A 27,847-nucleotide genomic window follows, 5' to 3' on the forward strand; every position below is an offset into this window, starting at 1 on the left:
GACTTCTGACACAGGCCACCTCAGAGGAGGAGTAAGGATAAAGATCCACCTTTTAAAGATCCAGCAAAAGTGTGACTGTAACCAGAGCCTGGGGTTGGGGAGCTAATGGGAAACAGCTTGCCGGAGGGAGGAGGATGGAATTCAGGAATGGGTGAGGCTAGCTAGTGTACCTAAAAGGGGCTGGGAGAAGCGCCTTGATTGAGACTAGTCGCTGCTCCTCTGTCTCAGATCTTTGGACTCTTCCCTGGGCAGGCTCACACCTTATTCCAGAAGACTGGGAGCCAGCAGAGGCTTCTCTGCCTGCCCTGATTCATGGATCCCTGTTTTATCTAATCAAAAAACAGACCAGAGGAAGACTCTCCATTAACCAGCCAGATACTGCCTCCACATTTGCCAGCCCCTACCCACTGACTGCTCCTGCCTAGGAAAGGTGTGGAGGAAGAGGACAGGAAAGGAAGAGGCCTATCCACTCTCCACCATCCCTCCATTGACCCAGCACCAACATCTGGAGACTTCATGGCCTGGGGTCCCTGGAGCTGCTGCCCTTGGCTTGTTCTCCTCTGTGGTATGTGCATCTCAGTCTTTCCATCACCTCCCATGCTGGGATAACCTGTTCAGCTGGAAGGCAGCTCTGGCCTCCACCTCTGGACTCAGAAATGGTTGGAGTGAGGGCTGGGGTGCAGGTTGTCTCTTTTTCCCTTGGTCCCCCTCTCTGTCTTGAGGAAAAATAATACCTGGGCCAGTCCTTGGGGCCTTCAAAACTCAGGTCCAGTCTGGTTTGACACCTTTTCATTTCCACCTGTTAATGAAAAAAAATGAATTGGTACATGTTTTGAAAAGTAAGGAAGATTTTATTCAAGGCTATTGTAGTAAGTACACTGAAATAGGGGAGGAAGATCAGACTCAACCCTGAATACAGCAAATATGGCCAATGATCAGAGTAAGGGGGTCAGTGGATGGGAAATTCCTAAGAGGAAGCATCAAGGGTATGGAGAGTCTTACTAAACCAGCTTAACAAGATTCTTCTGGAAGGCAGGCCAGGATAATCAAATATCAAGGGTGGGAGTGAGGGATTTGATCAGATATCAAGGGGTTATCAGATATTAATGGTGGAAGATTCTCTCTAAACTCACTTAGTGAGATTCTTGCTAATACTGGGAGATTCAGACCCAGCAAGGACAAGATTGCTGGGCCAAAATTAAGGCCTAATCAAGAAGAGGGCTTGGAGGAGCCTAATGAAAGCTTGGTCTTTGTCATACATATAGTGCCCTGGTTTTCCTCTTTGGTCATAATTACCAGTAACTGTGAGCTCAGCATCCTCCACACTACTCTACTTCCAGATTTAGGGAGGACTTCCTTTCCTTTGTTCTCTGTCAGCAGGACTTTGCTCATTCATTCAATACTCAATTTCTGAGCACCTCTCCAGTGCCAGGCCCTGTGTCAGGAACCATAGACGATTTGGCTGCAGAGCCTGACCTTGAGAGCCACAGCCTGGACCTCATTCTGGGTGTCCAGAGGACAAAAGTTGGCTGAGTCTTGCTTCTTATGTTGGCATCTTAACACCACCATTTTGCCAGAAATCTGTTCCTGCAGAAGTGAGGGTTCATTTTCTTAAATCAATAGGATGGGATTCATCTCCCCCTTAAGTCTATAAGACCAAGACAACCAAGCAAGGCATTTGTGGTGTTAAACCCCAGTCACCCTCCTTTTATCTATACTTCAATCCACTCAGAAGGTAAAAGTACCGTGAGAGTGCCCATACTCAGGCCCCCATTACCCCCTGGAGAGGTCCTCCTAAAAGGTGGGATGATAGAGGGAAGAACTTTCAGAGACCACTGGACTGACTTTTAGAGCCCAGAGCCTGTAGGGCTTAGCTCAGTGCCTGGCATACAGTTGGCACTTAGGAAATGCTTGATCAGTGAATACTGGGTGACTCTCCTTAGAATCACACCAAATTTGGGGCACATCCCAAGTTGGAAACTAAGCCTCCATGTACTCTGTCCCTTCTGTGGCACTACCTTCTCATGCTCAGCTTTTTTGGTACTCAGATGGCCTGGGTTCAAACCACTGACTTGCTGTGGCAAAACTTGGGCAAGTTACTAAACCTATCTGGGCCTCAGCTTCCTCTTCTATAGAAAGTGGGCAATAATACCCATCTCACAGAATTTTTAACAGGTATCAAATGAGATGCTATAGATAAATTACTGATTTCAGTGTCTGGCACATAGTAGGAGTTCTTTAGTATTAGCCCACCTTTCTCCACCAGGTGATGATGTCAGACTGAGATTGCTTGTCTTACATACTTAAAACTAGCCTGGAATGATAGGCAGAGATTTAGATTATAAGAAATGGTACAAGTGGGCCTTGAATTTAAGTAAGCCCAATGTATATGAAATTAGATTTATAGAAGGGTAAAATGAAGGTAGGGTGGTTATTTAGCAAGATCCTCTAGAGCATCTCAAAGAAAATTTGATTACAAAAATTTAATTTATACACAACTTTTCCAGTTCAGTAGACCCTGAGGAGATCCAATTAGATTAGAAGGAAAAAATTGATATAATGAGCACTAAAACCCTTCCAAAAGTGGCAATCACTTGTCAATGAATCAGGTTTCTTTGATTGTGACCCAGAGTGCCAACCAATTCAGCCTTATTTCCTATGAAATGTGATTATTTTTATCCTCAAGGAGAGTTGGACAGCATCATGTGTTTCAAAGGATAGAGGACTTGCAGGGGAGGAAGGAGGGTTGGGGGAATAGGTCCCTGCACTTTCTAGGAACTATATGATTGCCAAGTGACCCTGGATTTTTCTCCTGGTTTCTAGTTTTTGCCTGGGGCCATGCAAGGCCAATGGACCTGAGAAGAGAGGACATAAGAAACTGTTCAACCAGCCCTCATGTGAGGCCCTAGCTCAGCCCACCCCAGCCCCTACCTCAACACTGCCCCACAGGTTCTATCATCCTCCCCTTCTCCTATTGGCTCAGCTGTTAGCCTTTGCCTCTACCAGCCTGTCTCCTGATTTTTGGAATTTGGGGCCACTGTTTCTGATTAACCTCCTCCCTCAGTAAGGGCAACACATTCTCAGGTGTCTGATATCTGTCCCTCATTTCTCCCTACCACCCATTCCCACAGCTGACCAGTTTGGACTTGGCCAACCCCATTAGAGGGAGGGAAGAAGCGAGGGGAGAGTGGGAGGCCCATAGCTAACCTTTGGCTGAGTTTAGTCAGAGGCCAAGAGGAGGATGGGAGGAAAGAAAACAAGAATTCTAGAGGAACAGCAAAAAAGGAGGCACAGATGGGAGGAGGAAGGAAGACAGGTTAGAAGGGCCAATGGAAGGTCAAGAAAGGGAGGCCTAGGGTGTGAAGACCTGGAGAAGGCCCAATAAATTAGAGCTGAAAAGTCATCAGCTTATTGGCTGGAGACCAAAGTGATTCTTTCCACAACCAGAATAAGGTGAAAGAGCTTCCCCAGGCAGACATAGGCCAAAAGGTGAGAGCTAGTGGGCCTGCCAGCATCCACTAAGCCTCAGGAATACATCTGCTTGCATTGTCAACTTTATGAGACCACTGGGACAGGCAGGTGGGTGGGCCAGCCACATTACTTTTACATTAAAACAAACATGGACATATTGTGGAGTAGAGGGCAAAACAAAACAAAATAAATAAAAACCCCATACTTTATGTTAAAGATAAAGCAGCCTTTTCAAAAATGTCTGGCTTAGAGGGACTCTTTCTGGACAATGTCCCAAAACCCTGGGGGTGCTCATGTACTATCTTCCGCCACTTGAGACCAGTGACTGGAAATATGAAAAAGTCCCCAAGGTAGGGTTGCCAGATGTGATACAGAATGCCAAATATCTGAATTTCAGATAATGCATATTTTATATAAGTATTCCCCAAATAGTGCATGGCACATACTCACACTAAAACATTATTTGTTGTTTATCTGAAATTCAAATGTGACTGGGTAAGCATCCTGTATTTTTGTTTGGTAAATTGGCAATGCTACCTCCAAGGTATGCAAAGAGATTTTCCCCTGCAATTTTCACCCACACCTCCATCCTAGACTCAGTTCCCATTACTGTCACAAAGCATCCCTCTCCAAGCTCTTCAACACTTCCATTTCCACTCTACTCATGCACCTTAATCTAGACTAACCCATAGCATCAGCTGCTGCCCCATCCGTCCCCAGGCTGGCCCAGCCTACCAACCCTACCAGCTCCCAACCCCTGCCTAAGAAGAGGCTGATGGCTCCTCCGGATGCTGTGGGCCCAGGTGTCATTTTCTCTAAGCAATATGTGTCTGTGTGTGTCTTGATGTCTTCCTGTCTTGTGTCAGTACCTTCCAGTTACTGTGGTCAACACCACAGTGCGGCTCACAGCCCTTCGCCAGAAGATGAACATAAATAATCTCTCTGCCTACATTATCCCAAACACAGATGCCCACATGGTAAGTAACAGCTCTACCCCCACCCTTGCCCTTTTTGCTACCCTGGGGCAGCCTATGAGAACAGGCTACAAACAGATTGTTAAGACTCAGGAGATGAAGGCAGAGGAAGGATTTGACAGGCAAAGGGAAGGAAGTGGGGAGCTTGGACATGGGAGTTTGGGGCAGCTGAAAGAATGCAATCCATTACATAGGAGGGAAGACATTGCCAAATCTTGACCTCGGGCCATAAAACTATAAACAACTTCAGAATGGATTTTGATCACTTCCTAGATAGCAGATTCAGAATGAATGTTTAGGCCACCCTGCCCTAGGAGGTTAGAATGTAGGCTGGGAACTGAACTGAAGAAAATGCTGAGGTCCCTTCCCGTTCAGCCCTTTGCATAATCTAATGAATGGATCATTGAAGTTATACACAGACCCAGACTACATGAGTTTGGGGTATAGGCTGGGGGAGGAGGAACAGACAGGAAACAAGATGGTCTGAAGAAGAACTGCTTTTCCCAAAATAGTGCCCCTGCCCACCCATCCCACCCTTTCCTACTGCTGTTTCCCCCTCCACCCCACCCACTTTTCCAACACCAGCGCAGTTGGAAGAGGAGGAATTTTCAGTGTCAATTAGAGTATTAAATGAATTTTCCCACCTGCTGGGAAAGCCTAAGAACTTTGGGTAAGTGTCTGAACTTCTCTAAGCCTCAGTTTCCCCTTCTGCAAGATAGGAATACCGAAATCTGTGTCTGAGGATTATGAAAATCAAAATACAATAATGTGTAAAACCCTCTGCAAAAATTATTTATGACGTACTTGGTGTACTGTGCTAAACTGGGCAGAGAGGAGGACAGCTGGAGAGAGACTCAGAAGAACCAAAAGACATGACCCCAGACTGCACAGAATTTGCATTCTGGCCTTTGCAGAACAGTCAGTCCAGGGCTAGGTGGGTAGTTTAGCCTCTAAAAGGTACAGCTGTTCAAAGGAAAAATCCTGAGGGCTGGGGAAAGTTCCAGAGGGTTTCCTGGAAGGGGTGTCCAGCATGCCTGGGCTTGTAGGACTGGTTAAATCTGACCAGAAAGAACTGAGATAGAGTTGGGAACCTTCCATGTGGGGTCCGAGTTCATGAAGATGGCTAACGATGGTGTTGTTGGTTTCCTAGAGCGAGTACATTGGTGACCATGACAAGCGGCTTACATGGATTACAGGCTTTACAGGATCTTCAGGTGACCATTACCCTGCCCTCCTTGCTTCTGTTGGTTGACTCAGAGGTGGTTACAGATGCCCTGGTGTGGCTAGTTCTCAGCAGCTGGGACCCCAGGACCTTGTGTTTAGAAGACTCTTGCTACTCTGCCTCCCCTTCACTACTCCAACAAGTGTCACCAGGGCAGGTGCTCCATCAGGTTCCCCAGAGCATATATCTCATAATTCACCAGCCACAATTCTGCATGAGGCCAACAGCCCTCCTTGGCTTCCCTCCCATGTCCACTGCCTCTGCTGCAGCCAGGCCCAGCTTAGCACACCTTGGGGTCCTTTTCTGAGACAGTTGCTATTCTTATGTCTAGCCACTAGGAGCCCACTGAGTCCCTTCACATAGTGCTTCACTTGGCACTATGAGGCACTATGTCCTTTAAGAGAAAACATGACCTCACATGGCCAAATGAGACACAAAAGTAGAGGCCTTATACAGGGTCTCAATTTCTGAAGGGGACTCCCACCTTGACCCTGGCCCCTTGAAGGAAATCCAAGCTTCCCTTGCTGATCCTTAAACATTCATCCTCTGGGCTTCAAGCTGCCTTGCCTTGCCCATTGTGGGCCCTCCTTTTTTCCCCCCAAAGATGCTGGATTTGGCTTGTCTGCCCACCCTCAACTAAGGCCCTGGCTTAGTGTTCCTCTGAGCCATTGAGTTTTGACATTGACTACACCATCTTTTCTGAGAGCACCCACATGCAGCATCAACTCTTTCTAATGGCAAAAAAAAAAAACAAAAAACACCACCCACTTCTCCTATTAGATGTCCTAATGGCTCCCTTAAGAGAGGTCCTCAACACAAAACTGGGCACCCTTTCTGCTGGCTTCCATTAAGGCTCTCTTTACATCTCCTGCCTCATTTCCTTCCAATGGAAGAGAGAAACTCTAGAGGCCCCTGGGGCATTCTCAGAGCCAACACTGTATTGCATATACACTAAAAACTACATCACTTTCACCCTCACTTCAAAGTTTATCTATTCTGTCTCAGGAACTGCAGTGGTGACCATGGGGAAAGCAGGTCTCTGGACTGACAGTCGCTACTGGATCCAGGCTGAGCAGGAGATGGACTGCAATTGGAAACTCCATAAGGAAGGTAAAAGGGCTGCATGGATTTGTCCCCCAAGCTCTGGAACTGAGACTAAGTTCAGGGATGTACAGGTGAGGGGATACATTCAAGGTCATGCTCGGCCCCTATGGGAAGGAGGGGAAATTCAAGGCCATGATTAAACTTTGAGGCTGCTATCAAGGAAGACACACATGACACGGCTGTCACAGGAAGAAACCTGGCTGGAAGGCCTGGTGCTAGCCCTGGAGGTGACCTCTGTTCCTTCCTGTCTTTCTCTAAGCTGGCAGTGCTCCCATTGTTAACTGGCTCCTCACTGAGATTCCTGCTGGAGGGCGTGTGGGCTTCGACCCCCTCCTTTTCTCCATTGGTAAGTTCTTCCCCCAGTCCCTATATTTGTCTTCACCAATGAGGGTGACTCAGCTTCCCTGGGATGTAAAGAAACATACCTTGGTAGGAGGAAGGATAGGATAACTTGAAAGGTAGAGTGTTTGAACTTGTGGTTGCAGAATATTTTGCAACAAAAATATATTCATGGATTATATAATGAAAATATGTTTTTTAAAATGATTACATATTTTTCAAGTCATGAGTGCAAAGATCCTGCCTAGAAGACCCAGAGAAGTATTAAGATCTAGCAGATAAATAGGCTAGGTCATTTTTTAACCCAGAACAATCCTCTGTGACCTAGCACTCTACCAATTAAGGCTCTAGAATCACTTGGTAGCCCCTCTTCTGGAAGGCAGCTTGGAAGGCTCAAAGGAGTTGAAAGGGCTTCTGAGTAAAGAAGCACAGTCCTCTCCCTCCAGGAATATAGCTCCCTGAGCTCTGGGGCTCCAGCTGACTGGCCAGCCTGACCCCAAGGACAGAGTCCTCATAAACATGCACTAAAGGCTTCCAGTTCAGAAATGGCTTCTTTGACAGTATTTCCAATGGCCTGAACATCAACATCCTCTTGGGCTGTGGCATTGAAATTCAGCTAAAATGGATAGTATTGTTCTGGCCAGGTGGCTCAGTTGGTTGGAGTGTCATCCTGTACACCAAAAGGATGCAGGTTCGATTCCTAGTCAGGGCACACACTTAGGTTGCAGGTTCAATCCCTAGTTGGGATGCATACAGGAGGTAACTGGTCAATGTTTCTGTCTCACATCAATGTCTCTCTCTCTCTCTCTCTCTCTCTCTCTCTCTCTCTCTCTCTCTCGCACGCGCACGGACGCGCGCGCTCACACACACACATACACACACACACATCAATAGAAACATCCTGGGGTGAGGATTTCTTTTTTAATTTTTAAAAATAAAATGGATAGTACCAAAAGAGAGCCCCGCAGCCATTGGCACTTAATGAGCTTAGCCAATTGGTTATGGACAGCATTGGGGTGGGTTCAGGGAAATTAGGCTTTGGAAGTGGAAAGAAGAAGGTGGGAGTACATGACTGAGACTGTTTGAACAGGCTCTGGGCAACTGGGGCTGCAGGAACAGAAGAGGAGACAGAGTGGATAAGGACAAACTGTGCCTGAAAATTGTGTCATGATTTTTCCTGAGGTATGAGTGAGGAGGGCACAAGTGACTTCTTCCTGTCTCTGCAGGAACCTGGAAGAGTTATGATATGGCCTTCAAAGGCTCTGACAGAGAGCTGGTTTCCGTCAAAACCAACCTTGTGGACCTGGTATGGGGGTCAGAGAGACCTAAACTTCCAAATGGGACCATTTATTCCCTACAGAAGGAGTTCACAGGTAATTCCCCAAGCCAACTCTTATTCCCAACCTGTAGCAACACAGGTCCCTGCTGCTGCTATTTTGGCTAATTTTTTTTTTCCTAAGAGGTACCAAAGCAATGGTTCTCAAGCTTTCATGTACATTCAAATTGCCTGGGATGCTTGTTTACAAAACAGATTTCTGGGCCTTTTCAAAAGGGAGTCTGAATCAAAAGCATATTTAGAAAATGCTGGATAAAGAATGTTAGGATTGAAGCAAGAGGGAGCAGGGATGACGAAAACAGAAGAGTCAGAGAAAGATGAGAAATAACATACCCTTTTGGAGAGAGAAAAAACATGATGTGAGTTGCTTATCTGGTATTGAAGACCAGCTCATATTGAATCATTCATACCTTGACTTCAAGCCCTCCTGTGATGAGGACTTAGGCTTACAATTGCTGGGGTTGGGTGACGCAGAGTGAACAAAGGCAGTAAATAAGCTCGGGGTAAGTCTGTGGCACAGATTAGGGTTCAAGTTACGGCTGGACCACAAAGGAAAGTTAACTGACCCCCAAAACTCTAAGATCAATAATCTTGACCCTACTGACACCATCTAAATATGTCATAAAAGAGCAGCATGCTCTATGATTCTTGTTAAGTAGTTACTAAAACCCTGGCAGGACCAGGCTACTGACTATGAATCAGTGTCTTGGCCACCACAACCTCCTACCTTCCCAGGAATCCTGAATGAGCCAATGGACTTAGACTCCTAGGAATATTGGGCAATCTGAGAGGCCCCTTTCCACATGCAGGTCCATGTACATTTGTTGTTTGGAAAGGAGTCAAAAAAGCAGGAGGGAAATCTCAAAATAGCAGTCTGATGAAACAAGTTAAAATTGTGTCCAATTTTCTTTATCCGTTCTGATGTAACTTGCAGAATCATTCTTTCTGCATCTTGACAGTTTTTAAAGAAACTTGATATCCAAGGCTGTTCAATTAAAAATAAAACTTAACTCATTCAGATAAAGAAGGACACAGCTATGTCGGGAAGGGGAGGGGATAAAGAGAAAAACCTCCCAGAAACTGGGAGACAATTTGCATGAGTTTTGTCACTTCCCACAAGTGTGAAGAAACTGAGCCATTGTAGGCTGCTAGTCCTCAAGGAAGAGACTCAAAATTCTTGAGCCTCTAAGGTTATGGAGATGAAAGGCTGTTTCTATAGCAACTCAGGTTTTGAAGGGTGGAAAGGGCAAGGGAAAGGACATGAAAAGTTAGTTACTCAAGATGCTTGTATGTATCAGATACTTCAAATTTGCCTTCATTATTGGTCTCGAAAATGTTATGTTCATAAACCTTGAAAACAATTCCAAGTGAAAGAAGCCAGTGAAACAAGACCCCATATTATATGGTTCCATTTGTATGAAATCTAGCAGAGAAAAATTCATGAAGACAGAAAGAAGATTAGTAGTTTCCAGGCGCTGGGAGAAGATGGGAATGGGAGTGACTGCTTAAGGGCTACAGGGTTTCTTTTGGGGATGATGAAAATGTTCTGGAATTAGATAGTGGTGGTGGTTGCACAATCTTCTGAATTGTGCACTTTAAAATGGTTAAAATGATACGTTATGGTATGTGTATTTTAGCATAATAAAATAAAATGAACCTTAAAAATTATCGTACCCAAGCTTTGTTTCTTGTTGAATCATTTTACCTGTTTGCATAAAGTTTTTAATGGCATTAAGTTATTTATGCTAATCTCTGAGCCCAACTAAGACGTTATTAAGAGTTTATGACCTTCTGCCAGTAAATTCCTAGCCCTGTATAGAGGTAGTCTCTTTAGACTCTCTCTTTACAGAGTGCAGAAATAACAGAAGAAAACTAAAGTCCTGAGATCAGGATACAAGCATCCCAGACAGGAAAGCTCTGTGACACTAAGTTTAAGCACATGTTTGGAAACTGACAATGTTAGCAAGATAGTCCAATGTCTGTACAGATTATGAGTATGAGCCATGTAGTCAAACAAATTGGGTTCAAATCTCAGCTCCACCCCTTGCCAGCTATAAGACCCTAGACATGTCACTTAGCCTCCCCTAAGACTCTGTAAAATGGGCCAAGTAAGAATTAAAACAAAGTACATGAAGTGCTTAGCCCAGATCTGTAGCTTATTAATCACAGGGTTACTGCAGGAATAAGGCTTAAATATGGTCCAGCCCTATTCCTTTGCCCTTCAACTAGGACTGCTCTCCTGATCTCTGTTCTGCATGCATATTTATTGATCATAAAGTTATATCAGACTTACTATACCCCAAGACACCATTACATGTGCATTATAACTGTCAATTCAGTTTAAAGGGAGGATAAATGGTGATGGAAGATTTGACTTTGGGTGGTGAACACACAATTCAATATACAGATGATGAATTATAGAATTGAACACTTGAAATTATTTCATTTTATCAACCAATGTCATCCCAATAAATTCAATGTATTTTTAAAAATATATGAATTAATTTGATCACCATAACAACCCTACTGATACTATCTTTATGATCCATTATCATTTATTTTGTACTCATGTACAAAATAAGATGCAGAGGAGCTAACTAATTTGTCCAAAGTCACCTAGCTAGTAATGACACAGCTAGGATTTGAACCCAGATAGTCTGGATCCAGAGACCATATCCCTAAGGACTACACAAGTAGAAGTTTTTTTGGAGAGAGTTTCACTGCTTTTAAAGAAATGAAAAAGTATTGCCCTAAGAGAGCCCCCTCAGAAAGAGTGTCAAAGAGAAGGTATGTTACTCATGCTTTCTTTGGGCTCCTTTGCTTCTAGGGAGCACCTGGCAGGAGAAAGTATCTAGCATCCGCAGCCAGATGCAGAAGCATCCCAAGGCCCCAACTGCTGTGCTTCTGTCGATGCTTGATGAGACAGCCTGTGAGTACAGATTTGCAGACATGTGTTGACACCTGAGTCCCCCTAACACCCAAGCCTACTGGGCCCTGCAAACATAGGACTCTTCCCCCAACTACCATGTACCCACTAGTTCTGAGAGCTCTGTGGCCATGGCCTATGGGAACTAAGGGGAGGGGGAAGGAGATCACGTCTGCTGAATAAGGCAACAAGGAAGCCCAGGGCAAGCTGGGACCAGCCTCAAGGCCACTGGGAGAATGGCCTGACCTCGGTAGCAAAGGTTTCTGTCTCATGAATGGGAAAAACCCCAACGAACACCTCCCAGCAGCCCAGCCACCATCCAATGGCACTCACATACCCAGCTTTAACACCTAGTCAGCTCTGTTCTGCCGCTATGTGACCCAGGGCTTCTTACCTAACCCCAGCTCTAGGGTTCAAATAATCTGGGAACCCACTAAAACTATGTACTAACTGCTGGCGGGGTATCTGCATTTTTCTGGGACAAAGGGCCCATAGCTCTCATCCCTGCTTCAAAGACACACCCACTCACAAATACTAAGAAACATGCAAAGGTAGATGAAGCAGGTATGCTGCTGGCCATCTTTGGGGTGCCAAAGCAAACAGTGTGGCATGCATGTCAAATGTGCTGGCCCAGGCAGTTAAGCCTCATAAATGGTCCCTGTCATTCTCTTCCCCAGGGCTCTTCAATCTGCGCAGTAGTGACATCCCTTACAACCCCTTCTTCTATTCCTACACACTGCTCACGAACTCCTCTATCAGGTATGCCTTTTCCTTTGCTTGCTGTTTTGGACTTCTTCCAATTTCCACCCGTCACTGCTTCACCACTTACCCCACCCCAATATGCAGGCTTTCTATGAGCTTGGAGCTTTTCTTGATCCTTTGATCCCTGTTCCCACCCGCTCTAAATCTGGTCTGCTCTGCTCCCTGACCGCCAGAAACAAAGGGCCACTGGTCCTTTGCATTGTCCTTAAAGACACTCAGGACCCTCCCTGTCTTGCCTCCCCTCCCAGGTTATTTGTAAACAAGAGTCGCTTTAACTCCGAGACCCTACAGTATCTGAACTCCAGCTGCACAGGCCCCATGTGCGTGCAACTTGAAGATTACAACCAAGTCTATGACAGCGTCCAAGCTTATGCCTCAGAAACCGTGAGGATATGGATTGGGACCAGCAATACTATGTATGCGCTCTACAAAGTGATACCTGAGGTGGGTTTGCCAGGCCCCAACCAAGGTTAGACACTGCCCCACTCCAGCTCTGATAAGCCTCATCTAAATTGAGGCTATAGCTGCTCGGTCATATAGTCAGTTGGTCAGCCAATAGTGCAGTGAGTTCCTTTCTAGGCCCCCCTGGGAAGAGAAGGAAGAAGAAGAACTGGATGGCTGCCCATGGAAAACTCAGAGATTGTCAAGGAAGTGAGAGGGAGTACAGCCTGATAGAGCAGGGGCTTTGAAGTCACCAAACCTGAGACTGAATCCTGGCTTTGCTCTGAGGTGGCTGGGTAATGAAATTGGACAACTGCTCAGCCAAGCTGGACCTCTGTTATCTCACCTGTAAAGTGGTGATAAGAGTCCCAACCTCAGAAGAGTTGTTCTGAGGAGCTTTAGAGGAGATAGTGTATGTAAAACCCAATGTCTGGCATGCAGCAGGCTCTCAATAAATGACAGATGTTAGGGTATGATATGTGCAGGAAACTCACGCTGTCAAAATTAGCCCATTGAATGGCAGAGACCAGGCTCTGATATGTCCCAGAGTATTGGTGGCATCCAGAGGCAGGAAATTATCCAGGGGCAGGGAGAGAGGGAGAGAAGGTTAATCTGGCCATGGAAGACTGGGAAAGACCTGTGTAGTCAGAAAGCACATAAGGAAAAGTCATTGCCACCATAGGGATGGGCAAGTCTCCCCTCACCCAGGCTTTTCTGCTAATCCTTGTTTCAAACACAACTGTGCCCTGGAAAATGTTCCCAGATCTCTTCTTCTCTGCCCATGACAGGATAAAGTTGTAGAAGAAACCTACTCCCCAGTGATGATAACCAAGGCGGTGAAAAACAGCAAGGAACAAGACCTTCTCAGGGACAGCCATGTAAGTCCATGGGCAGGCAGAATAGCTTTTTTGGAGCTCCCAGTCTGATTGGTTAGAAAGAAGACCCTGCAGAGGGAGCCTGAAGAATCCCCTTCACTGAAACAGAGAAGTGGACACAGAATTCCTGGGCACCCACCAGTACTTTATTCCCTTCCTTCCAGCATGGTACAATGGTTCAGAACACAGACCGTGAAGCAAGGGTATCAGAGTTCAAACCACAGCTCCTCCACTCACCTCCTAGCTGGGTGACCTTGGGCAAGTCGCTTCACCTATCTGGGCCTCAGTTACCTCATTTGTAAAATGAGGAGTATAATAATAACCTACAACGGAGGGTTGTTTTGAAGATTAAATAAATGTAAATAAATATATAATGTGTATATATATATATATAATATAGAATATGTATATATAAAACACATATAAGTAAAACAGTCATCCCTCGATATCCACAGAGGATTGGTTTCAGGACCTGCTCAGACACCAAAATCTGCAGATGTTCAAGTCCCTTATGTAAAATGGTGTAGTATTTGCATATAGCCAACACACAACCTCCCATACACTTTAAATAATCTCTAGATTACTCACAATACCTAATGCAATAGAAATGTTGTATAAATACAAGGTGGGGCAATGATAAGTTTACAGTTGTGAGTGTGCAGTGTATTCTTGTACTATTATTTAGTAATTATTGTATTTTTCCATACAAACAACTATAAACCTACTTTTGCCCCATTGTGTAGTTGTTATAACTGTATTGTTTAGGGATCAACTTTCTGAAATTTTTTTCAAATATTTTTGATTCATAGTTGGTTGAATCTGTGCATAGAGAACCTGTGGCTATGGAGGACTGACTGTATATAATAAATATTAATAAATGATTAATATGTTTAAATATTTTAAATATACTCATTAAAAGCCCTGGCTGGTGTGGCTCAGTGGATTGAGTGCTGGCCTGCAAACCAAAAGGTCATGCATGGGTTCACTTCCCAGTGAGATCACATGCCTGGGTTGCAGGATAGGTCCCCAGTAGGGGGTGTGCGAGAGGCAACCTATTGATGGATTTCTCACACATCGATGTTTCTCTACCTTCCTTTTCTCTCCCTCCTCCTCTCTCTAAAAATAGATAAAATATTGTAAAAAATAAGTATGCTCATTTTAATATAAATCAATATATAGTATATAATCATATATTAAATAAATGGGTGTATGTATATACATTTAAATACATATAATGTGTATATACATATAAATATATAATTATATAAATGTGTAATAATCCTATATAAGATAAACTATATAAATATAATTATATACACATAATTATTATGTTAAATGGTATACTCCTATGTATTGCTTTTAGCACCATCTGAAACATTTAAGTGTTAAAATGAGTGTTCACTGTAATGATTTTCTCACCCTGGCAAGAAAATGGCTCACTCTTTTAGATATACCTGTTAAAATAAGAATAAAACACCTCATGTCAGAAAAATTTTTCTTATGGAAAATCTTAAACATATGTGAAGGTGGAGAAAATAGCATAATGATCCCCATGCACATCAATCTTCAGCCGTAATCAAGTCATGGCCAATCCCATTTTATCTGCAAGCGCATATTCCCTTCCTCCACTCCCCGCCCTCTGCTGCTGGGTGACCTTAAAGCAAATCCCAGATATAATATCCTTTCTTCTGTTAATATATCTGTAAATATCTCTAAAGGATAAGGACTCTTTAAATTAAACATCACCACCTTGTGATCATATAAATAAACATGAACAAGAATTCCTTAATATAATCAAATAGCCAGTGAATACCTCGTGTTCTTCAAGTTCAGCTCCCAGAGCAGCCACCTGATCTCGTGTATCCCTAAGCCTTGATTGAAACTGTTCCTCAGCCAGCTTCTCTGCTTGCCCCGCTCCAGGTACGAGATGCCGTGCCCGTGATCCGCTACTTGGTTTGGCTGCAGAAGAACGTGCCCAAAGGCACCGTGGACGAGTTCTCAGGGGCAGAGCAGCTGGACAGATTCCGAGGGTGAAGGATCACAGCTATCCTTTATGGCTGACTATCTTTTAATGTGGGGATGGTGGAAAGGAGAGTGACTTGGTCTCCATACTTAAGGGGAAAGATGACCCTCTTTGTATTTGGGGGCTCCTTTGGAACAAGGAGTGGCAGGGTCTTGAGTGGTCCTGAAATTGGGCAGGGGGTGTTGGGTGGCATTCTCCAACCCCAAATGGCAATCAGACAACTTCAATGCAGCAACCTAACCGCGCCCCCTAGTGTCTGCTTCAGGTACAGGCCGTTCTCCCTGGGGGAAGCTGGTTCAGGTTTACTGGCCTGTGGATCGATTGAGAATATCAACTTGAGGAGGGAAATTTCCTGAGGGCACGCCTGGCCCAGGCCATAGGCAAAGTGTAGGTTTGAGGTGCAGGATGCTGCTCCTGGGCTGGAGAAATTTTTAAATACAGGGAACTAGTTTCTTCACTCTTGCTTTACCATGAACACACTGTGAGTTGTGCAGGCCTTGGTTTCCCCATCTGTAAAATGGAGGTGGAGGAGGAATAACTGGTGTCTATATTTCCTCTGTCTCTAAGCTTGAGTACTCTATAAGTGGCAAGTCAGGACTTGGGAAGATGGAACCACGAGGTGGGGCTGGGAGAGTCTGGCAGATGTAGAGGCAGCTGTGACCTTCATTTGCCCTTGTTAGATATGAATGAGCCCATTCATTCTAGTATAAGTTCAAGAATAAGTACAAGTACTAGATCATTGCCTTGTACTTTTCAGGGAAGAAAAGTTCTCTTCTGGACCCAGTTTCAAAACCATCTCTGCTAGTGGTCTGAATGCTGCCATGGCCCACTACAGGTACTTTAAGAGAAAGAATTTTCTGTGGCTCTGCAGTGGGATCCCAGTGGATGTGGGGACAGAGGAGGGAGTGATCTGGGACTTGAGTCCATATTAAAGCTTTGAAGCTTTTAGCACCGTGAGGGGAAGGGGTGGGGAGTGGAGTCCAGTGGGTGAGTTTGGGGTCCTTGGAATTGAAAGGCCTGAGCAATTTTCCTCCAAGAGGCTGGGACTTTGTAAGTGCTCACAGCTAAGGGATCTGGATGGGATGCAAGACTGCTGTTGGATGTTTCTCCTTGGCATCCTGTGAGTTATTTATGTTAGCTAATTTTTTCTTCTTTCTTTCTTTATTTTAGACAGAGAGGAAGGGAGGGAGAAAGAGAAGGAGAGAAACATCTGTATGTGGTTGCTTCTTGTGTGCCCTCAACTGGGGACCTGGCCCACAACACAGGCATGTGCCCTGACTGGGCATCAAACCAGTGATCCTTTGGCTCTCAGGCTGACACTCAATCCACTGAGCCACACCAACCAGGGCTGTGTTAGCTAATTCTTAGCTCACAAACACATTGGGAGAAAAGCCTGGTCACTCAGTCTGAACCAACTAAGGTGGGCCCAAGATGTAGACTAGCCAGATGTTTGGCTCCATAGGGAAAGAAAAAACACCTGTAGACCTGCTTGATGAAATTTGGGGCATCAAGCTGTCCAAATGCCTCAACGTGGCATGGGCACAGAAAGGATAGGTCAGATACCCTCCAAGGGTTGGCTTGGTCTATCCCAGAATTCCTTCCCCTGGCATCTCACAAGCCCTCATCTGCCTTGGCCAAGGCAGGAATTCCTTGGCCCTACCAGACCTTGCTCTCCAGCCCCACCCTTGGGTAGCCTCTTTTTCTGAACTCTGGCTTTTCAGGGCCCTCTGCTCTAGGACACAGCAGGAAGTTAGAGGAAGTCCAGACCCAGCTTCCTCCCAGCTTTACCCTGTGGCCTTTTGCAACCCCTTGGCCTCTGTAGACCAGTTTCTCCTTATGTAAAAATAGATGACTACAGTGGGTACTCTCTAAGGCTCTCCCAGCTCCCATATTCTAGGCTTTCCTTCTCTCCTTGCTAGAGGCCAGGACCTTGTTTGTGAAGAGAGGTACAAATAGTTACTTGTTGAGGACATTAGTAGCAGAAGCTGTGGACTTCCTTAGGGGTCCTTTGGGAGATAATGACTTCCCCAAAGGAGTCAACCTGGAAGTCTAACCCCCATGGGTGAGAGGGAATTCCTCTGCTTTCATTCAGGACCTCTGCCCCACCCAGTGCATGGATAAGCTGTTCCTTTTCTCAGCATCTCTCCCGTTCTTAGCCCAACCAAGGAAGTACACCGCAAGCTGTCCTCAGATGAGATGTACCTGGTGGATTCCGGGGGACAATACTGGTACGTAGCCTCCATCATGCCCTGGTCCAGCTATCTCAATGCAGACACCGTGGGCTGGCCAAAAGCTGGCCAAAGCTGTCCCTTCCTTGGCACAGATTCTTCATCTGAGAAAAAAGAGGCCTTCGTTGAATGAGCTGTCCCATTTTTACACTGGGGGCGGAGACTATGTTCAGTAAGAAACACACAGAGGCCAAAACAATGGGGCTGGGCATACAGCACCTCAGTGAGAAACAGGAAAAGATTCTTTTTGCTCAAATACAATGTTTTTAAGCTCACATATTATTACACAGTCTGAATAGCCATGTTTAGCAGCCCTGCCTGACTGCACAAACAGTGCACCTATACTCTCACCCACTCAGGCACACCCTGGACACAGCCCACTGCCATCTATCCTCCTCAGTCCCCTTCCCTCCCAACTGGATGGGTGAGGTGACCATGTCAGCGAGTGGGGTCAGAACTTAGCCTCCAAAAGCATCAGGAAAGGAAGAAAAGCAACCTTGGGGGATACCCAAAGCAAAGCTGAGACAGGGCACACCCATTAGCATGGGTATGTGTCTGTGAGTAGAAATGTGTGTGTGCTCCTCTGACTGCATGCAAAACCACACGTAGGGCATGCACAACCTTCTATGTAAGAGGGCACTGTCCCCCTGTACCAGAATCCCCCAATCTATTTATCTACTTGTGTGCTAGCATTTAAATTATTACAGAACCATGAAGTGAATGACATCCCTTTATACGTGTTACCCCTACACAGTGGACAACCTAACCACCCAGATATGATGGCCATGCAGAATAGGCTAACCCCATTCTGTCCAAATATGTAACCAATCATTCACACAAGAGCTGAGCTGAGAAGAGCTGGAAGAGTTTCCCTTCTGATCCTAGGAAGCAAGTAGTCTGTGGGAAGATTAAACTGGGGGGCGGAAAGGAGTGCCAGAACTAATGGAAGAGTAAGAAATAATTTTGAACAGTTTGCCATCCTCTGTCCTGTAGAAATGGTGAATGTGCTAATGATAAAGGCACTTAACATGTTCTGAACACAGCTCTGGGGGCCAGCATAACAGGCAGTCAGCCTAGCAGCCTTTCCTAGTCACCAGTGTGGCTCTTTGTGTACTGCACACAGCAAATGTGCAAAGGGGAAGTGAATTTGTGGGGCATTGCTGATTGGGGTGCACTCAGAGCAGGGTGAGGCCAGGGAAATGGTCACCTCACTTCTTCTCTCCTTCTGAGGAAGTCTGCCACACCCTGTGACCTGCTCCCAAGGAGGAGTCCCCAGGGCTCTGGGACCATTTCTCCCTTCCCCCTCTCCCAAGCATGGCCACATGGGCCACCCTGGGAGAACAGCTGCAGTTAGGGTTGGAAGTCAGACTTTTTGGCTTCTGGCTTCTGGCTTCATTCACTGGAATTCTGAGCAAATTCCTGGGTCAGATCCATGTTTACAATGGAGTAAATATGTGGAGAGTGAGTGCTTGCTGCAGGTCTGGCTTCACTAAGGCTCAGAAAGGGACACAGCCTCCTGGCCTCAACTGCCTCATCTGTGAAATAGAGATAATCAGGCCTGCCCTATCTTCCTTCCCAGTGAGCTGCCAAAAATGTTCCATAGATGGTAAATAACTATCTGAATGTGTGAGTGTTATGCTCTCTCTGTTCCTCAGTTTCCCCATCTGTAAAAATGGGACAATCTCCTCCCACTTTACACAAAACCTTTTAGAATCAACCTGACCCAAGCAAACCAAAGTTTATAAACAGCCAAAATGGGGGTCATGGAGTTAAAATCTGTTTGTGGGAAATCAGGATTGTCTGACAATATAATAATTTGCACTTGATAGCTTTGCAGAGACCCTTCATGCATAAATGCTGAAGATGGACATTTGATGACGGCAGCTATCTTTTCTTTCACTTCTCACCCCACCCCCATCCCAGTCCTGCCACTCAAACCCCCATGGAAAGCACACTGGAAGCACATAGCCACGATCCCTATCCCAAGGTATTCAGTAGAGCTGGACATGTTGATTTTCCTTCTATGCAGGGATGGAACCACAGACATCACCAGGACAGTCCACTGGGGCACCCCCTCTGCTTTCCAAAAGGTAAGCATTGGACCTAGATTTCCTTTACCCACCCTCATTTGCGAGACACCTAAGAAATCACTCTACTAAGAGCCCTTTCATTTTACAAAATCTGAAACTGAAACCTAAGAGGTTAGTAGTTTCCCCATGTTCACACAGCAAGTTAGTACCACAAAACCCAGTGCTCCCAGGTACCTCCACAGAGATGTTTCAGGCCACCAATAGAACTTCACGATATGTGTGGCTACTTGTGTGCTCTCACTGAAATTGGTACATAACCATGATGTAAATGGCATTTGTTTAGATGTGCCCAAGCTTATCATCATCCCACTTCAGTAAATCAATGAACAAATATTTTACTTGGTGCTATCTGTGTGCCTAGCCCCTATGCTCAGCAGAAAGGAAGAAGAAAGGCATTTCAGGAAGAGAAATGGCACAAGGAATGTCTCAGAGGTGGAAAGGAGCTGGAGCTTTTCAGGAGGCAGTGAGGGCTGGTCTGTCTGGTGTAGAAGCTGGGACTTCATCTATGTGTACTAGGGACCTCGAGGGAAGGTGGGGTACAGGGAGCTGCATTCATGCATTCACCAAGCAGACTGTGGCTCAGGCATTATGCTGGGAACAGAGAAAAAACCAACACTGGTTAGGCATCAAGGATCTCACAGTTTAGTAGGTAAAGTCCCCAGCCCCAGGCTGCCCGAGATGAAAAACCCATGTGTGTGTGCGCATGCGTGCATTTGCGTGTGTGTGTCTGTGGTGAAGACTTGCCATGTTGCCACAGGGAGTGACCAGGAGAAGAGGCCGCTGTCAGTCCACTTTCCTTTCTTTTTCCACAAGGTAAACAGCCCTGAGCGAACAAGGCTGACTTGCCAAATTATCAGACATCAACCCAAACTTATAACCTTAAGAAAACTAAAGGATGTTTATGATAATGGTAATAAGGACACTGACCTCAATTTGAGTATTAGTCTGTTTGGAGCACCTTATGTGCACAAGCCTCCCTACTCCTCCCAGCAACATTATGAACTGGTACTGTGATTGTCCCTTTATAGATGAGGAAAGTGAGGCACAGAGAAGTTAAAGTTGCTTGCTTAAGGTCTCAGAGTTTGTGAATAGCGAAATCAGAATTCCAGCCCAGGGAGTTTGCCTTCCAAGCCCCTGCTCTCAATGCATCAGCTCACCATTATCTACAAGTTCCCAGTGGACCAGCCAAACAGAGCTGCATGGACCAAGCCCCAGCTTTGGGCAGATCCCCCACAGCCTCCTCTGGCCATCTTTCAGGACCTGTGTGAGCACACATGAGCATGCACCTCCCTCCCAACAACCCCCTCCTCAAAAGGTCTGGGCCCACATATCTGCATGTATACAGAGGTCAAGCAGCTGGAAACTCAGGCTATCCCTCTTGTGTGCCACATCACTTCTCCCTCTTCCCCCATCAGGAGGCATACACCCGTGTGTTGATAGGAAATATTGATCTGTCAAGACTCATCTTTCCTGCTGATACATCAGGTAGGTTTCTGAGACCATCCTGGACCCAGAGTCTTAGGCACTGATTTCTTTAGACCAGACCACCACCTTGGGGAGGCTGATGAGGCAAAGATTATTATACCATCATCCCACACATTGTATACATAAGAAAATCCAGCCTAGAGAGAGAACATGATTTGCCCAACGTTGCACAGAGAGTCAGTAGGAGAACCAGGGCTAGGCTTGAGCCCAAGCCTCCTGCCTCTTAATCCAAGGGTAGCTCAGGTTGGAGAGGATTCCTGGAGGAAATAAGTGTCTTGATGAATATAGGGGAGAAGTTGTAGTAGAGTCATGATCCCAGGTAATGTGTACAACATAAAGTGTGTTGAAGATAATACATGCTTACCTGCCTCTCAGCAGCCCCTCTCCACAAGCACTCTGGTAGTTAGCTTTAAAACAAGAGAGCAAGAAGGAGCAAGGTGAACAGTCTGGGGTGTAGCCAACTGACTGGGGGCAATCTCTCTTCTAGGACTTAAGTTGGAAGCCTTTGCACGCAAAGCCTTGTGGGACGTTGGACTCAATTATGGTCATGGGACTGGCCATGGCATTGGCAACTTCCTGGGTGTGCACGAGTGTAGGTATCTCCTCAAGAGTCCCTCAAGGCCTCCCTTTTTCTGAATGTGGTAGAGGCCTTCACAGTTATGGAAATTACCAAGAACCTCAAAGATGCAGTGATCTACCCAAGATTACCCAGCTAGTGGGAGGTGATGCTCCATGGGGTAAGTGAGAAATGCTGGCAACTGGCCATTCCTGCTGCCTGCCGGGCATCTGGGAGGTCCCCAGAAAGAGGAGTAACAGGTTTATACCTAGTGGCTGACTGGCATAGAGACTTCAGAAATAAAAGCCAGAGCCAATCTGGTCTGTACCAGTCCCAAGTAGACAATGATATGGTGGACAAATGCTGCTAGAAGAGCCCAGAGCACCCCAGTTACCTACTGTTCCCTGGAGTCTGCTAGTTTCCAAGCTGGTGAGTACTGGAGAGCTGACACCTTACCAATGTCTCCCTTTCCAGGGCCAGTGGGATTCCAGTCCAACAGCATTACTATGAGCAAGGGCATGTTCACTTCCATTGGTATGACTCTCGGGCTTCTCCACCGATCCGCACCCCAAGACTAGTCCATTACTGCAGTCTAGGGAGCATAACAGGCACAGGCACAACTGTGCTCCACTGCTGCCCTCCCTCTATTCCCCATTTCCAGTCCCAAATATGTTGTCGCACCCTAACCCCAGTCCCCTTCAGCCCATACCCTCATTTTGCTCTTGGGAGTTGGTTCCCAGCTGTAAACCCAAATTACAGAGTCTCTGACCAAATGCTAGGATAACAGAACAGTGGCCACAAGGAGATGGGGGTACCTTCAGGACCTAAGTGGGCCCTGAAGTCTTCACCACTGGGCTACAAGGGATGGTGAGGAAGCTGAAGGCCAGAAGGTTGACTCTGTGTAGCCAATGAACATCTAACTAGGGTGGGTTGGCTCCAGCCACTAGCCAAAGGCAGCCAGGCAACCATCCTCTGTAGTTACTCCTCAAATGATACAGGGAGCCTGGGCTCAGGTCCTCCCCCTGCCTAATGGCACCAGTGTCTTTGTGTCTTCCAGAACCTGGTTACTATCAGGATGGTGAATTTGGGATCCGCCTTGAAGATGTGGCCCTTGTGGTAGAAGCAAAGACCAAGGTAAACTGCCACTGAGATGGGCTGGAGGTTTAGGCAGCATGGCAGTGACTTTGGGCTGTGTGTACGTGTTGTGGGGGAGGGTGTACAGAAGGTCAAAGGAGAAGGGCTTTTGAATGTGTGGACATGAATTTACTTGGAGTCTTCCTTAGCTCCAAAAAAAATTTTTTTTAAATTCTCAAATTTCTTTACATATTAGAATATTAGAATCATCTAGGGAGATTTCTTTTTTAATGCCAATGCCTGGGTCCCACTCCAGACTAAATGAATGAGAATTCCTGCCCTAAGTCATTGGTTCTCAATACACATAATATTCACCAGGGGAGCTTGTTAAGGTAACAATTCCAAGTAATAGCAACCAACAAGATAAAAATACCTATGTACAGCCTTAAAAAACTTACATGGAGGAAATCTCTACTCAGGGACACAAAAAGACTTAAGTAAATGATGCTATCTGGAAAGAAACCTCATTATGATGATGTCATTTCTCCCTAAATTAGTCAGTAAATTCAATCCAACCTCAATTTAAGCAGTACTAGCTGGGTGCCCTCATAACTTTACAAAATGACAGTAAAGTTTATTTGTAAAAATGAACATAAAAAAAGCTACATAGCCCTGACCAGTGTTGCTCAGTTGGCTGGGCATTGTCCCGTAAAGTGAAAGATCACTGGTTTGATTCCCAGTCAGGACACATGCCTAGGTTGGGGGTTCAGTCCCTGGTTGGGGTATGTATAAGAGGCAAGTGGTCATTGTTTCTCTCTAACATCAATGTTTCTCTCTCTCTCTCTTTTTCTCCTTTCCCCTCATTCTAAAAAATAAATAAATAAAAATTTTAAAAAATATCTACATAATTAGGAAAACTCTAAAAAGAAAAAAAAAGAGCAATAAGGGAAACCAGCCCTTTCAGATATTAGCACATGCGATGAAGCTACCATAACTAAAACAGTGTGACACTGGAGATGGGAGAGGCAGGTGTGACAATGGAACACAAGAGGTAGCCCAGAAATAGACCCTACAATATCCATAAATGAAACAGGAATTTAGTTTACAATAAAACTAGCATTTCAAAACAGTAAAGAAAAGAGAGATTGCTTAATAAATGGAAGGGAGAACAAATAGCGAATCTTTTGGGGATGGGGATTAAACCGAAGAACCTCACTATTACACCAAAATAAAATTCCAGATGAATCAAGGTTTAAATGTGAAACCCTAAAAAATTTAGAAGAAAACCTATATGAATTCATTTTTAATCCTAGGGTGGAAAAGGGTCTTTCTATATAAGACTCAGAAGCCATGAAGAAAATGATTGATAATTCTAACTAAATCAAATTAAAAAACGTTCATATTAAAACAATACCATAGTCAAAAGATGTATCACAAACACGGCACATGTGTCAGAAAAATGGTGAATGTCCTTCTCTTACTATGATCTTTTAAAAATCAATAAAACAAAAAATAGAGAAAATGGAAAAAAATGGGCAAAGGACATGAAGAGGTGACTCACTGAGATCAACACAGATGACCTATAAAATGTGAAAAAATGTTCAATTTAACTCTTAAAGAGATACAAATCAAAACAATAGAATACCATTTTCACCTATCTGATTGGCAAAAAATGAGACTTTGATGATACCCAGTACTGGTGGGTCTGTGGGAAACAGGCATTCCCATACACTTCTGGGGGAAGTTCAAACTGGTACAACCTTTCTGAAGGGCAGTTTGACAATATATCTATCAAAATTTCTATTAAAAATGCCTATACTTTTTGTCTCAGTATTCCCTCTGCCAGATATATACCTTCTGGATATAGTGACTAAAGGTCACCAAGATGTTTCTATGCAATGATGTTGGTGACCATTGATGGTAATCAATGCATTGATTGTAATAGTTTAAAGAATAGAAACAAGCTAAATATCTATTACTGACTAAATAAATCATTATCCACATACTATAGTTCCTTACATTGCCCTTAAAAAGAACAAGTTGCATCTCCTTGTGCTAAGATGGAGTGGTCTCCTAGGTTTATTATTGAGGTGCAGTGGAGAAGAGAATGTGCAGAGTAGTATATGATAGGGTCCATTTTGCATGAATTTAAAAAAACTTTATACACACACACACACACACACACACATGCACACTGTATATGCCTAAAATGTTTTCAGGAAGGAAAGCAGGAAGGCAGGAGACTTTCAAATTTTATTGGGTACCGTTTTGTACTTTGAATTTTCTAAGCACATACATGCAAGAGCTCTGTGAGAGGTGAAAATTACTGGCTATTTTTCTTCTTTATACTTATCTATGTAGATAGATCTGTTGATAGACACATAGACAGAAATATGCATAGAGATATATAGGTACAGATAGAGATTAGATAGATGAGTATAAAAATCTAATACTTACGTTTAAATTATTTAATTGTATGTTCCCAGCCCTCTTCTACAGATTCTCACTCCAGTGGTCTTGGGGGTTGGGCCTCAGAATCCACACATTTAACAAGCTCTCTAGGTGCTGTGTATGCACACACTTTTGAGAAATACAGTCCTGAGTCTAAATTTAAGAATCAGGAGGGAAGCATCCAAGATGGGGTGCTAAGTGGTAGAGAGGGGTATAGCTAAGGGCAATGTCAGAGGCTAAGGCCTCACCTGAATCTTGAGTTTGACAAGGGTCAGTTCCCTGTGCCCGTGGGTTGTGGGTGGAGTGTCCCGGCCTGTCCTTTAGCCTAGTTCCTCCTCACTTACTTTCTGCTTTCCCATCTTCCCTGTGGCCTCCCAGTATCCAGGGACCTACCTGACCTTTGAAGTGGTGTCCTTGGTGCCCTATGACCGAAACCTCATTGATGTCAGCCTGCTCTCCCCAGAGCAAGTGAGTGCCCCTCAGCACTGACTACCCTTCAGCCTCCGAACCACTGCCTGTCTTCACCTTGGGTTTCTCTCACCTTTGCTCTCCCTACCCCAAGACCCTCTGCCTCTTCCACTTGGTGTGAGGGTCCACACTGATGGCACCTGTAGGAACCCCAGAGGTTCTAGAACCCTCCAATCAGACCAGCCTGCCCAACCCCCGGTAGTAAGCTCCTGGGGAATCTGAGAATGGGTCTCTGGACTCTGCCATCTCAAGTCCTAGAACTAAAATCAATCCCTTCCGCTCTCTGGGCCACAGGCACCTCTTCCCTAAAATGGATTAACTTACTTTCTTTCCCAGGCCCGAAATTCACTCTCCTTCCACCCATACCCCATGAAAGTCACTATGACATTAAACTGCCACTGTGTCAAACTGCCTCTAAAAAGCCCCAGAAAAATGCCCGTGGCCTGACATGTGGTTGGGGAATCAGGAGCAAAACATCAAAGGTGGGGTACCTATGGTTAGCTGGGCCAAGGTGGGCAGCGAGGGACTGGATGGCACCCAAACCTCACCTCTTGTCAGCTCACCCTGTGGAAGACCTCATCCCTCCTACTCTTTGCAGATCCAGTACCTGAACCACTATTACCAGACCATCCGCAAGAAGGTAGGCCCTGAGCTGCAGCGGCGCAAGCTGCTGGAAGAGTTTGAGTGGCTGCAGCAGCATACGGAGCCCCTGTCTGCAAGTGCACCACGCACCACCTTCTTGGCCTCTCTGTTGGCAGTCTCCGCTCTTGCCATCCTCGGCTGGAGTGTCTAGAGGGCTATAACTGCCCTGTTAGCCCTCTTGCTTATCTTCCTTCATCTTTCATCCTGCACCACCCATGCTCCAAGAGCTTCTGCTGGCCCATTTTCTGGAAACCTTCACCCTCAGCCTCCTTCTCCAGGACCAAGCCCCAGAGACTCAGGGAATCTTGGCCCCAGGCAGGCCCCCTCTGGGCTTGTACGCCTCTGGCTAGGCTCCCCACCCTGGGATAGAGAGCCAGCTAGTTCCTTTCCTCAAGTGAGCCCATAGCTCTAACCTATAACTTGGCAGAGCCTGTTGCTTCTGCCCCCCAAAGACCAATATAGGGCAGTACCTTACCCCCAGGGACCCCATGGCCCTGGGACAGCCCCATCTTAAAACCACCAGAGCTGTTCTTTCACACTGACTCCTAACTCCTCAGTCTTCCCACACCCTTGAGGCTGCCTCTAGCCACCCCCACCTGTCCTTAGACCTTCTGGTTGCTGCCCATAAGTTGAAAGAACAAGGGCTGCTTCCAGGCTTCCTACTGGGCCTGTAGATAGAGAGGAAGGGAAGGTGGTTGAATCCTCTGGTGGCATACTGCCACCTCCGGGTCAGGAAGACCAGCCAGGGAAGAGGCACATACACCAGCCCTCCACCAAACATGAGAGTCCATCGCTCCTAAACCCTGGGTGCGCTCCACGCCAAGTGACAAGATAGAAAGTTAAGCCATAGGAATTTGGCCATGGGGTAGGAGGGAATGCAGGAAGCCCTCTGGAAGCCCTCTGGCCCTACCCAAAGTTAGGAACAGCCTAAACAGTGACTCCAAATAACTATCTCACATTTTCCAATATGTGGGAGCCCTTTTAGCTTTCCAAAGTACAGCCACAGCAACAATACTGTTAAATCCTTCAGCATCCTTGGATGACCATTAACCTATGTGGCTAGTGTCCAATTTCCCCACTTTACACATAGGAAAACTGAACTCCAGACAGGTTGGGACATGATGAGACCAGAATGGGCCAGCAGTCCAGCTCTTTTGACCTTTGGCACTATGGAGAATCCCTTAGCCTTCCTCCCAGCACCCTCCTGGTCTCTGAGCCCATTGTTGGGGAAGGGGAGAGTTTTCTCTGGCCAGCCCAGCCGAGCCGTTAGCCACCTGGGCTTACATCCTGCTAGATAATTAAAACAACTGGCAACAAAGCCTGCCTTTGGGTTTTGCATTGTGTCTTCTGTGTTGCTGAAGACTGCTGTTACCTGTGGCT

General features: G+C 45.6%; 1 protein-coding gene across 1 annotated transcript; it reads left to right on the forward strand.

Moving 5' to 3' along the window:
• Nucleotides 1-516: 516 nt before the first annotated feature.
• On the forward strand, nt 517-26,618 carry XPNPEP2 (X-prolyl aminopeptidase 2). The gene is made up of 21 exons (XM_054576954.1): nt 517-565; nt 2,824-2,897; nt 4,338-4,448; nt 5,596-5,659; nt 6,673-6,777; nt 7,031-7,117; nt 8,337-8,483; nt 11,274-11,375; nt 12,050-12,131; nt 12,383-12,578; nt 13,364-13,453; nt 15,371-15,480; nt 16,231-16,308; nt 17,630-17,701; nt 19,731-19,791; nt 21,207-21,276; nt 21,764-21,868; nt 22,307-22,366; nt 22,890-22,966; nt 25,736-25,825; nt 26,424-26,618. The coding sequence occupies exons 1-21, from the start codon at nt 517-519 to the stop codon at nt 26,616-26,618; spliced, it is 2,025 nt and encodes a 674-aa protein (XP_054432929.1).
• The last annotated feature ends 1,229 nt before the right edge of the window (nt 26,619-27,847 follow it).

Source organism: Pteronotus mesoamericanus, unplaced genomic scaffold (genome assembly GCF_021234165.1).
Source record: "Pteronotus mesoamericanus isolate MK-2021 breed Mesoamerican mustached bat unplaced genomic scaffold, CSHL_Meso_final contig_40, whole genome shotgun sequence".
Lineage (NCBI taxonomy): Eukaryota > Metazoa > Chordata > Mammalia > Chiroptera > Mormoopidae > Pteronotus > Pteronotus mesoamericanus.